Raw genomic sequence first — 12,333 nt, forward strand, 5'->3', positions numbered from 1 at the left:
TTGTTGAACACTTCACAATGATTATTCATTAGTGTGTCACTCTTGCAGAAACAATCAAAGAAGGCTCTACACCATTGGTCTGATGGGTGCCCATCAAGCCATGCATGTGCTTCTGGACTCAACAACTTGAGTTTCTCCATGTTTCTTTCCAACTGTTCTGTGTTGCTAGATCTAGCGCAAGCCCAAAGTTGATCCTTGAGAACTTCCCCCTTGTGAATCGTGTTGAAGTTTTGGTACAGATGTCTTACACAAAACCTATGTGGACAATCTGAAAATTCTTGTTCTACTGCAAGTATCAAACCTTTCTGCTTATCTGACATGATGGTATATGCCGCAGTGTTGCTGATGTTCAAGTCTCGCTTCAAAGTGTTCATGAACCACTTCCAGCTATTCTTGTTCTCCCCATCCACCACAGCCATTGCAATTGGAAAAACACAATCATTAGGGTCAATCCCTATTGCTGTCAACATCACACCACCATGCCTAGTTTTCAAGTGGCAACCATCAAAGAAAAGTAGAGGCCTACAGCCCTCTAAGAACCCCCTCTTACAAGCATCAAGGGAGAAGTACATAGTCTGGAACAAACCATGAACATCCAAGTTTAGGAAGACACTGCTCCCTGGGTTTGATCTCCTTATCTCCTGAGCATAATCCCAAAGCAAATTGTATTGCTTCTCCTCATCACCTCTAATAACAGTCATTGCTTTCTTTTTTCCCCTTTGTAGTTTCATTCTTCCAGCAGCCAAGTTGAAGTCCTTCTGCACTTTTTTCCCCAATGATTGTGCATCAATCGTCTCATTATCTCTGATATCTTCAAGATATTTTTTGGCAATATATGGAGCCGTCATTGCCTTGATAGCCCACTCTTTGCTGCAGGTGTGCTCATTGATATATCTTTTGACAAGCAAACTCTTGGACCTGGTGTCATGACTTACATACAAGCACCAGGGACAATCTTCAACACATATCACCTCAACCCTGGTTCTAGTATTTCTGATCTTCTTCACAGGCACTCTGTTTTTTATGCTATATTCATCTATTGCTTATCGCAACTGCTCAACAGTTGAAAAGAACATTCCAACTTTAAACTCGGGTTCCTTCATGTCCACTGATGTGAATGACTTGAACTTGAACTTGAAGTTCTCATCTTCAGAATCTGGTAATTCAAGCTCACCATCAGAATCTTCCCTCTTCCTTTTATCCTTCTTATCCTTGTCCTTCACCTCATTGTCTTGAACTTGCTGTCTACCTTTGTCAGGGATCATTGAATCTTTCACATCTTGATCCACAAAGGCGGCAAACAAATCATCATCTCCATCAAATGGATCATTGTCACTGTCAAAAAAGTCTGCATCTGAATCAAGCCTGTCACTGTCACTACCATCTTCCTTCAAGCTCTTAAATTTCTGCAATCTCTCCAGCTTCTCATCCATCTGGCGAGTGATATCTCCCTCTGGCTGCCCTGAAAACTGCTATGTAGGCTTGCATTGATTCACAATGATACTAGGCTGTTCTGAAGCATTTGCTTCTATCAACACATCATCCCATATGCTATTGTCAATCAAATACATCTGATCCAAATAAAGAACTATATTGTTGTCCCTGGGCACTGAAGAAATGAGCTTCTGAAGGTTATCATCATTGCACACAAAGAAAAGACCATCAGCAATTGTGTGGCCAGGCAGCAACCAGTACACCTTGTACTTGGTACTGTCGGGGTATCCCAATTTCTCCAACAAATCCACAATATAAAGTACTGACCATTCCTCAACAACACAAAAGTCAAAGAAGTCAATTTTATCATCAATATATGTTTTGTTGCTTCCCAAACCACAGAAAAATCAACCATGATGAACCTCAATAGTGAACACTGGATCATTGAGACCTACAATGCACAATAACAGAAAGTAAAGGTTCAGTCTTTGCACTTCAACAAAAAACATACATTACTTTTGTGCACATATATTCAGTTCAAACAGAGTGCAAGGTTTTGTTTTTTCCCCTTAGATCACCACCTATATTCAGTTCATGCAATGAATATGGCACATATATATTCAGTTTCTCCACTAAATATGAGAATATGTTCAGTTTTTGCGCTGAACATGAGTAGATGTTCATTTTTTCAGTTAAAACAGAGTATAAAGGTTCAGTTTTAGCACCGAAAATGATCTGTTCTTTCATCTAGACAGTGTAGATTTCACACATAGGAATAATTTGTAAAGGTTTAGTTCTTTCCCACATATATATTCAGTTACAACAAAGTGTAAAGCTTCAGTTTTTGCACTGAATACGATTTGTTCTTCCACCTGTCCGGAGCAGATTTTCACACATAGGAACAAGTGTAAGGGTTCAGTTTTTTTGCACATATATATTCAGTTTAAACTGAGTGTAAAGGTTCAGGTTTTCCCCCTTATATCACCACACATAGGAACAAAACGGCAGCCATGCTTACAAACTAGACCTCAGTACAGAAATTTGGCATCAATCCATCGAAAATGATTAACAACAAAGAAAAGATCCAATTGTCGATGATCACATATGCCCTATTCCATGGAAGAGGACACAGAAGCAAAGAGAAGAGGAGAGGAGGAAGATCATACCATATAAGGGTGGAGGATCGGTTTTCTCACGCAGCCGGGCCATCCACGGCTTGCCGGCGTTGAGCCGCCTTAGGTCGCCGTCGATCGTCCTGCTCCACGGAAACCGTCCAGAGAAGAGTACGAGAAAGGAAGGGCTTGGTCCAGCCGTGATTGGCGCGGGATTTCAGTTTCGTCCATTTTACAATTAACACCCTGGGAAAGATAACACTCGCAGAGCGGTCCAGTCTTAGCCGAGGTGGCAGCCACGTGTGCAGGATCAGACCTCCGAAACGTTTTTTTGGCCTAAAGTGTGCTCATAATCTAGTTTGTGGCCTAATCTGTGCAGATTTTGAGTTTGTGGTCTAAAGTGTGCTTTTAGTTTGAGTTTATGGACCAACCATGCATTTCACTCTTTAAAATTTGTCCATAAAAAAGTGTACTTCTATCTTCTCAATGCACTTTAAAGTAGAAAACAATGTTCCTCTCTTATCACACGGTAATCAAGACCAATAACAATCTACACATAATCTCCTTAATTTCTACATGTACTTAGCTCATTGGGGGTTGGGTAATTAAAAAGAGGAGAGGGTGGCTTGCAGTATTTTTTACTCCACTCCATAATTTGTCCTAAATTTTTTATATGCACACTCTTCACCGGACGGCGGGAGTATACACTAACACACAAGCGCACAAAGAACAACACAATTAACAAATACTGCATTTAAGACTGTGACGAAACATTGCCAGCAAGTCCCATCAGCAGATAAGGTGCTGTAAGTAGAAAAGTTTCAGGTTCCACTTAAACAGGTGTACCTATTGACAGGTAATAATAACCAATGAAAAGAAGGCATCAGCTCTACAGCTGGGCAGCTTAAGACACTAAGCTTACATCTGAGCCACTAGAAAACACGAGTTAGGAACACAAGAAAAATGCGAAACCTGCAGGTTGGCCGAAAACAATCCAAAGAACAGATCCCTAGCTTGGAAATATAGTTGTATCAGCATAAAATTGCTCTGCCACTAGCAGGATAGAACACAATACACACTTGACAGCAGCCACAACATTTGCAGTAATCACGACAGCAAGCAAAAAATATCCCGAGGTAGAGGTCGCAATTGGTCTTCTTAATCTCGGCCGCGTGTTCTGCACAGTGGAGAAAGATGAGAGATCAAGCAAAGAGGAGATGGCCGCTGGACAGGAGGAAGGCCGGATGGGCTACCTGCGCCGTTCCTTAGGGCACGCGAAGGCGAGGCCTCCTGTATCAAGCGGGGATGGGAGGGACAAAGCTCGATGTCAAGCACAGACGCTCCAAATTGGGCAGTCAGTTTTTTGACTTCAGGGCGGGTCTCGATATCATGCCCAAATGCCACAGACGAATGCCAAGATCAACCAAACGGTGGTATTCAGGATATTCAGCCTAGATGAATATACCCAATACCAGGCCCGAATGCAACATCCAAACGAAGTGTTATGAAATTAACAGGAGAAAAGAAACAATGAAAGAAAGATACTCCTTCCTTCCATCTATATAGGGCCTAATGCATTTTTTAAGACCGCCTTTGACTATTGACATGATTAATAGTACATGACATGTACAATGTGAAAATTATATCATTGAAAGCTCCTTTCACACACGAATTTAACGGTGTGCTTTGTGTAAGTTGCATGTCATATATTATAGCTCTAATATTTGGTCAAAGTTAGCCTTGAAAAACGCATTAGGCCCTATATAGATGGAAGGAGGGAGTACAAGAAAAAATCTGAAAGGAAACTTTAAAAACCTGAAATAAACGACAGAAAAAAAATCAGAAGGAAAAGCGAAAAATGAAAATAATAATAATAATAATAAACAAACTGAAAGAAACTAAAATAAACCACTGAACCAGAAACAACAAGATAATTTCAGAACAATGCCATTACATAGTATGGGTAAAATTCTTAGAACCACTAAACAGGGAACAACATGAGGACCCTGGCAATTCTTTAGGGCAAACTTATCAAAAATGTCACAACGGAATGCACTGCCCGCCCAGTTGTGATAAGCCGTCACATGTTGACAGGCCTTCTACTTACGTCGCTTGTACCTTGATTTGCTCTTGAAGGCATTCTTAGATTTCTTTGCAAACGAGCTGTCCTTTTTCTTCAGGGAACGGCCCTGCTTCCATTCACTCATATCATTCTGGAACAGTTCATGCATTTCCTCTTGCCTAGTCTGGCCCTTTTCAGCAGGCTGTTTTGACCCTTTCTCATTCTTTCCTTTGCTAGCACGAACGCCGATTTTGCCCGTCGCCTTCATTGATTTTGCCCTGCGATAAGCGACATCAACTACAGATTGGCTACTCTTTGCTTTCTTCCCTCCTTTGCTTTCCTGAGCTTCCTCCTCTTCCTTCTCCTCCTCTAGCATTTCCCGCTGTGCCTCCAACTTTCTGCGCTTCTTCCTAGGTAGATTTTTCTCACGCTCTCTTCTTCTTTTCTCCTTCAGACGAAGATCTTCAGCTTGCTGAGCACTAACAACTACAGAGCCACCTTTAACTTGATCCAAGGATTCTTTAGCAGCCTTTGCCAACAGTTTCTTTTCCTTCTCAGTAGCAAACCAGGTTCTCTTGGGGCGTGAGTATATCTCATCCCTGTGAGCTATCATATTTTCTGCCTTTGTAGCTTCCATTTCAGCCTTTCTCAATGCCATTTCCTCCCTTTCTTCCAGAATTATGTTAGAGATTTGATGCTCCAGTTGCTCAATTAATTTTGCACAGTCAGACACAGGTTTCTCGGCAACAATGCGGCTTTTCAGCTGAGAACCAGCCTTCTTTGCAATAGCTTTCAACAGGGATCTATCATCATCAGTAACAAATGTCACGGCATATCCTTCCCTGCCAGCCCTTGCAGTACGGCCAACACGATGAAGGTAAGTTTTGACATCACGTGGGCAGGCAAAATTTATGACAGTTCTAACACCAACAATGTCAATACCACGAGCTGCAATATCAGTTGCAATCAGGATGTCCGCTTCTTGCTTTTTGAATTGTTCTAAAGCCTCAAGCCGCTGTGCCTGTGTAAGGTTGCCATGAAGCTCAGCAGCTTTTATCCCAGACAGACCAAACAGTATCTTCAATCTGTGAGCAGAATGCTTTGTCCCACTAAAAATGATCACTCTTTCCTTGAAGGTCTTCAAACAGAGAGCAAGCAGAACAGCTTCTTGAGTTGCTTCACGTGATCGCCGTATTCTAACCACCTCTTCAGTCAATGTTGCAGGGCGTTTCAGCGAAGGATCAGCTTCAAGACGGACTGGCTTGTTCAGAGAAAGTTTCACAAGCTCGTCGATTTGCTCTGTCATTGTGGCAGAAAAGAGCATGGTCTGCCTCCTTTTAGGACACATGCGAATGAGCTCACCAATTTCAACACTGAAACCCAATTCTAGCAAACGGTCAGCTTCATCAAGGATCAGAACTGCAAGATCTTCAAGCCCGACAGAAAGGGAGTTGCGCAGATGATCCACTATACGCCCAGGAGTGGCAACAACAATGTCAGGATTCGACCTTAAAGCCACCTCCTGTGCCTTGGTTGGAAGCCCACCAACTATGAGACAGCACCTGATATCAGTAAACTGGGCCAATTTCTCAATCATGCTATGGACCTGCGCAGCAAGCTCTCTGGTTGGGGTGAGAATAAGCACCCTGATTGCAGGCACGCGCTTCGGCCGGAAAAGCAGACGCTCCAGCACAGGCAGAGAGAAAGCAGCCGTCTTCCCTGATCCTGTGATGGCACTGCCGCATATATCCCTCCCTGTTAATGCCAGAGGGATGCATGCGGCCTGAATTGGTGTTGGCTTCTGGTAGCCCAGTGCTTCACAGGCTCGAATGAGTGGACGCGATAAGTTGAGCTCAAGAAACGACCTTGCACTAAAAGAAGCTCCTTCCGATGACGCAAAGAATTGAGACGGATCCGGCTGCTCGGGCGCATCGTCTTCCTCTTGCACAGCCTCTTCTTCTTCTTCTTCTCCCCCCGCCTCTTCCCCTTCGCCTTGCTCGCCAGCTTCCACTTCACCGTCCTCCTCCCCGCCGCTCGACTCGATCTCTTCGTCGTCGTCGCCGCTCTCCTCGATCTCGTCCTCATCGTCCCCGCTCTCCCCCTTCACCGCCGCCTCCTCGTCGCTGTCGTCATCAGCATCCTCCTCCTCCTCGTCCTCGGAGCCATCGGGCATGGAGGGGTTGCGCCGGCCCCGGAGAGCCTGGGAGATCTTCTCGTCGATGGAGGTGGTGCGGCGCGCCGCGTGCTCCGCCGCCACGGACTCGGCGTACGTGGAGAACTCCCACGGCGACTGCGCGGGCTTGCGCCGCACGGCGGCCCCCGCCGGCGCCTCGTCGTCGGAGCCGTCCGGGTCGAACCGGAAGTCGGGGTCCATGTTGGGAGGGACACGGGAGACGGAGGGAGGCGGGCGGCTGTGCTAGGTTTTCCGGCGGCGGGGGGTTGGGGTTTGAGGGAGGGGGCGAGGGTTTTAGTCCAGCAGGAGCGCTCTGGCAAGCGGACGAACGGACCGAGAACGCCCCAATTGGGCCGGCCCAATCGCTAAGATACGAGCCCACGCGATCTATCAATTTGAAGGCCTGTTTACCCGGCCCAGTTCGACGTCGATGGCGTATCGTCCCGTCTCCGTCTCCGCCAATGTCAAAGCCGATCCTACAGCCACGTGACCTTGCCACCACCAGACGTGACACCCCTTCATAAATCTGTTGTAGCTCACGACACGAGGGAGATGAGCGATGTCGTCGTGATGCTCCTCTCCGTGTATGGCTTCCGGTTGAAACCTTTGTTCGTTGTGGATTCGGCACGACGACGCTTAGTGTCGCTCTTGAAGAAAATATGCCCTAGAGGCAATAATAAATTTATTATTTATTTTTTTATATCATGATAAATGTTTATTATTCATGCTATAATTATATTAACCGGAAACTTAGTATATGTGTGAATACATAGACAAACAGAGTGTCACTAGTATGCCTCTAGTTGACTAGCTCGTTGAATTAAAGATGGTTAAGTTTTCTATCCATAGACATGCGCTGTCATTTGATTAACAGGATCACATCATTAGAGAATGATGTGATTGGCTTGACCTATTTCGTTAGCTTAGCATTTGATCGTTTAATATATTTTTATTGCTTTTTTCATGACTTATACATGTTTCTATGACTATGAGATTATGCAACTCCCGAATACCGGAGGAACACTTTGTGTGCTACCAAACGTCATAACGTAACTAGGTGATTATAAAGGTGCTCTACAGGTGTCTCCGATGGTATTTGTTGAGTTGGCATAGATCGAGATTATGATTTGTCACTTCGATTGTCGGAGATGTATCTCTGGGCCCTCTCGGTAATGCACATCAATATAAGCCTTGCAAGCATTGTAACTAATGAGTTAGTTGCGGTAGATGTATTACTGAACGAGTAAAGAGACTTGCCGGTCACGAGATTGAACTAGGTATTGAGATACCGACGATCGAATCTCGGGCAAATAACATACCGATGACAAAGGGAACAACGTATGTTGTTATGTGGTTTGACCGATAAAGATCTTCGTAGAATATGTAGGAGCCAATATGAACATCCATGTTCCGCTATTGGTTATTGACTGGAGACGTGTCTCGGTCATGTCTACATAGTTCTTGAACCCGTAGGATCCACACGCTTAAAGTTCGGTGACGATCGGTATTATGAGTTTATGTGATTTGATGTACCGAAGGTAGTTCGGAGTCCCGGATGAGATCGGGGACATGACGAGGAGTCTCGAAATGGTCGAGATGTAAAGATCAATATATTGGACGACTATATTCGTGTTGGGGAACATAGTAATTTCAAAAAAAATCCTACGCACACGCAAGATCATGGTGATGCATAGCAACGAGAGGGGAGAGTGTTGTCTACATACCCTTGTAGACCGTTCGCGGAAGCGTTATATCAACGTGGTTGATGTAGTCGTGCGTCTTCACGATCCGACCGATCCAAGTACCGAAAGCACGGCACCTCCGAGTTTTGCACACGTTCGGCTCGGTGACGTCCTCGCCTTCTCGATCCAGCGAGAGGGGCGAAGTAGTAGATGAGTTCCAGCAGCACGACGGCGTGGTGACGGTGTTGGTGAAGAACAATCTCCGTAGGGCTTCGCCTAAGCACTACAAAAACTATGACGGAGGATAAACTAGAGGGGACGGGGTTGTCGGCACACGGCTTGGTGTTTCTTGATGTTTCTTGGATGCTAGTCCTACCCCTCTATTTATATGTTGAGCCTTGGGGTCGAAACTTGGAGTAAAAGCCTCCACAAAGTCGGTTTCACCCGAAAGGCAAGAGTCCTTCTCGGACTCTAGGGCCAGACGCCAGGGTTCCCCGCGTGTGGCCCCTGGACTCCGCAAAACTTCCTTTTGCGCTTTCCAAAAACCTTGTGGGCTTTTCCCTTTGGCCCAAATAAAGTGTTCTCGTACCCAAACATTTCGGGAAACATCCGGAACCCCTTCCGGTGAATTCCGGAACCCTTCCGGAGTCCAAACACTATTATCCCATAATACAATCTTTATCTCCGGACCATTCTGGAGTTCCTTGTCATGTCCCTGATCTTATCTGGAACCCCGAACAATATTCGGTCACCAACATACATAACTCATAGTACTATATCGTCAACGAACGTTAAGCGTGCGGACTGAAAGAACATGCGGTGCCCCCATGTTTGGTTTTGGCAATTGATGACAATCTCTATGGACTAATGGTTGCCTTGAGTTATATTTAAAGGTTTTGTCCATAGGCTTTTCTTGGAGTACATGTGTTGGTTTCAAGGAGAGTTTGTGTCGACGAAGGTGCCATTCAAGGAATTATCCAAAGATTGGTCATGTGAGTGTCGAGCTTATTGCAAGCATGTCTTGAAGAAGAAGATTGTGTGATCATTCATGTCTACCTTCGAGACATCATCCAAATGAAGAGAATTGGAAAGATTCAAGGTTGATCAAGATTAAGTAAAGAATGAATCAAGTTGATAAACTCACAAAGCGCAGAAGATGTACCGAGAGGGATCAAGTGATCCCATGGTATGGTAAGCATTGTCAATTTCGCTTTGTGTACTAACCCATGGTCTTCGTGAGAGTTCTTTGTGGGGTTAGGTTGCGGTGTGCAAGTTCAAGTGGAGCATCATGAATAGATCAAATGCTTGAAGCTTGCCGTCCATTGTGGTGACAATGGACATGTGAAGATGTGCGGAAGAGTGGCTCACCCATAGTGGAGTATGGGGGAGCAATCAACTAGTCTTCATCGAGCCAACACAATCAAGAAAGGTGGTCCAACTTGAGGAAGTCAAGATCATCATCATCTAGCTCAAGTGGACCATGTGCAAGGCAAAGGTTTGCCCTTGATAGGTTTTCTATTTTACCAGTCTCATGTTGGTAGTTGGGACACCGGGTTATAGGATCGATTGCCGTACTATCAAGGAGGGCTCTCGATGAGTAGTTTGATCGTATCGTTCGTTGAGAGCTCAAACCATTGCATCCTTGCATCATATTTCTTGGTTCTTGTTTGGTTCTCTTTGTGATTCTTAGAGCTTATGGTCATCTTGATGACAAGTTTGAGTTCATCGAAAACGGAGTTCGCATGCATCTTCTATGATGTTTTCGATGTTGGAGGTTTCGCTGTTTTGATGCTACTCGTCGTCTTGTTTCCAACAAGCTTGAGTTTGCTCAATTTGGAGCTCATATGCAGAAGTTATGGCAGTTCTGGTTTTTCGTGGAGTTTACTTGCTTTCGTGGAAGTGGCATAAGGATGGCACCAGCGGTAGTACCGCTGGGCCGGAGCGGCAGTACCGCTTATCGCCACAAGCGGTAGTACCGCTGTCCCATATCGGTAGTACCGCCCATGGCCATAAGCGGTAGTACGGCTCTGGTTCCGCGCTAGTACCGCCTCGACTCGAGACGTGGTTTTCTCGTGTCGGGTTCAGCGGCAGTAGGAGCGGTAGTACCGCTCATGTGCGGTAGTACCGCGGCTACCGCCACTCCTAGTGCCGCTCAATGGCCCTCCTCTCTGTTCCTTCTCCCTGTGCTCGTGGTAGGCGTTGTGCGCGGTCCCAGCGGTAGTACCGCCGGGCCGGAGCGGCAGTACCGCTTATCGCCACAAGCGGTAGTACCGTTGTCCCAAGCGGCAGTACCGCTGCGGCCATCGGTAGTACCGCTGGCTCCAGCGATAGTGTCGCTCATACGACTCCGCCACGCACTCTGTTTCACTCTGCTCTCCGTGTTCTACCTCCCAGGCAGTAGTACCGCTCCCCTGAGCGGTAGTACCGCTCCCCTGAGCGGTAGTACCGCTCGTGCGCGGACCGAGCACATAACGGTTGGATTCGGGAGCTCCTATAAAAGGGGGTCTTCTTCCCATTCAACCTTATCCTTTGAGCTCGTGTTCTTCCCCCATTGTTGGCCTTCTTCGAGCTTGCTAACTCTCAATCCCTCCATGGATTCTTGCTAGTTTTTGAGGGAAAAGAGAGAGGAGATCTAGATCCACATTTCCACCAATCACTTTCTCCTCTATGTGAGGGGAACCCCTTAGATCTAGATCTTGGAGTTCTTTGTGTTCTCTTTCTTGTTCTTCCTCTCATTTTCCTCCCTAGCATTAGTTGCTTCGGTGGGGTTTGAGAGAGAAGGACTTGGGCACTCCGTGTGCCCTTGCCATTGCATTTGGTGCATCGGTTTGAGTTCTTCACGGTGATACGTGGAAGTTACAAGTTGAGAAGCTTATTACTCTTGGGTGCTTGGTACCCTTGAGCTTGTTCCTCTTGGGTGCTTGGGCGCCCTAGACGGTTGGTGGTGTTCGGAGCTCAATCATTGTGGTGTAAAGCTCCGGGCAAGCGTCGGGGTCTCCAATTAGGTTGTGGAGATCGCCCCGAGAAATTTGACGGGTACCGGTGACCGCCCCCAAGGGTTGCCAAAGTTTACGGGTTCGGTGACCGCCCCCAAGGGTTGTCATTTGTACGGGTTCGGTGACCGCCCTCAGGGGTCCCTTAGTGGAATCACGACATCTTGCATTGTGCGAGGGCGTGAGGAGATTACGGTGGCCCTAGTGGCTCCTTGGGGGGCATTGTGCCTCCACACCGCTCCAAACGGAGATTAGCATCCACAAGGGTGTGAACTTCGGGATACATCATCGTCTCCGCGTGCCTCGGTTATCTCTTACCCGAGCCCTTTACTTATGCACTTTACTTTGTGATAGCCATATTGTTTCTTGTCATATATCTTGCTATCACATAGTTGCTTATCTTGCTTAGCATAAGTTGTTGGTGCACATAGGTGAGCCTAGTTGTTTTAGGTTTTGTGCTTGACAAATTAACCGCTAGGTTTATTCCGCATTTGTTCAAGCCTAAACCGTAATTATTTTAAAACGCCTATTCACCCCCCCCTCTAGGCGACATCCACGATCTTTCATGGACCCTACGGGTTCGAGAACTATGTAGACATGACCGAGACACCTCTCTGGTCAATAACCAATAGCGGGACCTGGGTGCCCATATTGGCTCATACATATTCTATGAAGATCTTTATCGGTCAGACCGCATAACAACATACGTTGTTCCCTTTGTCATCGGTAAGTTACTTGCCCAAGATTCAATCGTCGGTATCTCAATACCTAGTTCAATCTCGTTACCGGCAAGTCTCTTTACTCGTTCTGTAATACATCATCCCGCAACTAACTCATTAGTTGCAATGCTTGCAAGGCTTATACTGATGTGCATTAC

The 12,333-nt window shown here is 46.0% G+C and overlaps 2 protein-coding genes across 2 annotated transcripts; both read right to left on the reverse strand.

Annotated features, from left to right (window-relative positions):
• Positions 1-8: 8 nt before the first annotated feature.
• Positions 9-2,735, reverse strand: LOC123104922 (RNA polymerase-associated protein LEO1-like). The gene is made up of 2 exons (XM_044526861.1): positions 2,601-2,735; positions 9-1,885 (listed from the first exon to the last, which is right to left on the reverse strand). The coding sequence occupies exon 2, from the start codon at positions 1,431-1,433 to the stop codon at positions 1,044-1,046; it is 390 nt and encodes a 129-aa protein (XP_044382796.1). The 5' UTR covers positions 1,434-1,885; positions 2,601-2,735; the 3' UTR covers positions 9-1,043.
• Positions 2,736-4,458: 1,723 nt separating this feature from the next.
• On the reverse strand, positions 4,459-7,070 carry LOC123104921 (DEAD-box ATP-dependent RNA helicase 28). The gene has a single exon (XM_044526860.1). The coding sequence runs from the start codon at positions 6,980-6,982 to the stop codon at positions 4,646-4,648; it is 2,337 nt and encodes a 778-aa protein (XP_044382795.1). The 5' UTR covers positions 6,983-7,070; the 3' UTR covers positions 4,459-4,645.
• Positions 7,071-12,333: the final 5,263 nt, after the last annotated feature.

The sequence above is a fragment of the Triticum aestivum genome, chromosome 5A (assembly GCF_018294505.1).
Source record: "Triticum aestivum cultivar Chinese Spring chromosome 5A, IWGSC CS RefSeq v2.1, whole genome shotgun sequence".
In the NCBI taxonomy this organism is placed as follows: domain Eukaryota; kingdom Viridiplantae; phylum Streptophyta; class Magnoliopsida; order Poales; family Poaceae; genus Triticum; species Triticum aestivum.

Coding starts and splice junctions, on each gene's coding strand:
- LOC123104922 (XM_044526861.1), bottom strand. CDS start 1,433: ATGGATGAGAAGCTGGAGAGATTGCAGAAATTTAAGAGCTTGAAGGAA.
- LOC123104921 (XM_044526860.1), bottom strand. CDS start 6,982: ATGGACCCCGACTTCCGGTTCGACCCGGACGGCTCCGACGACGAGGCG.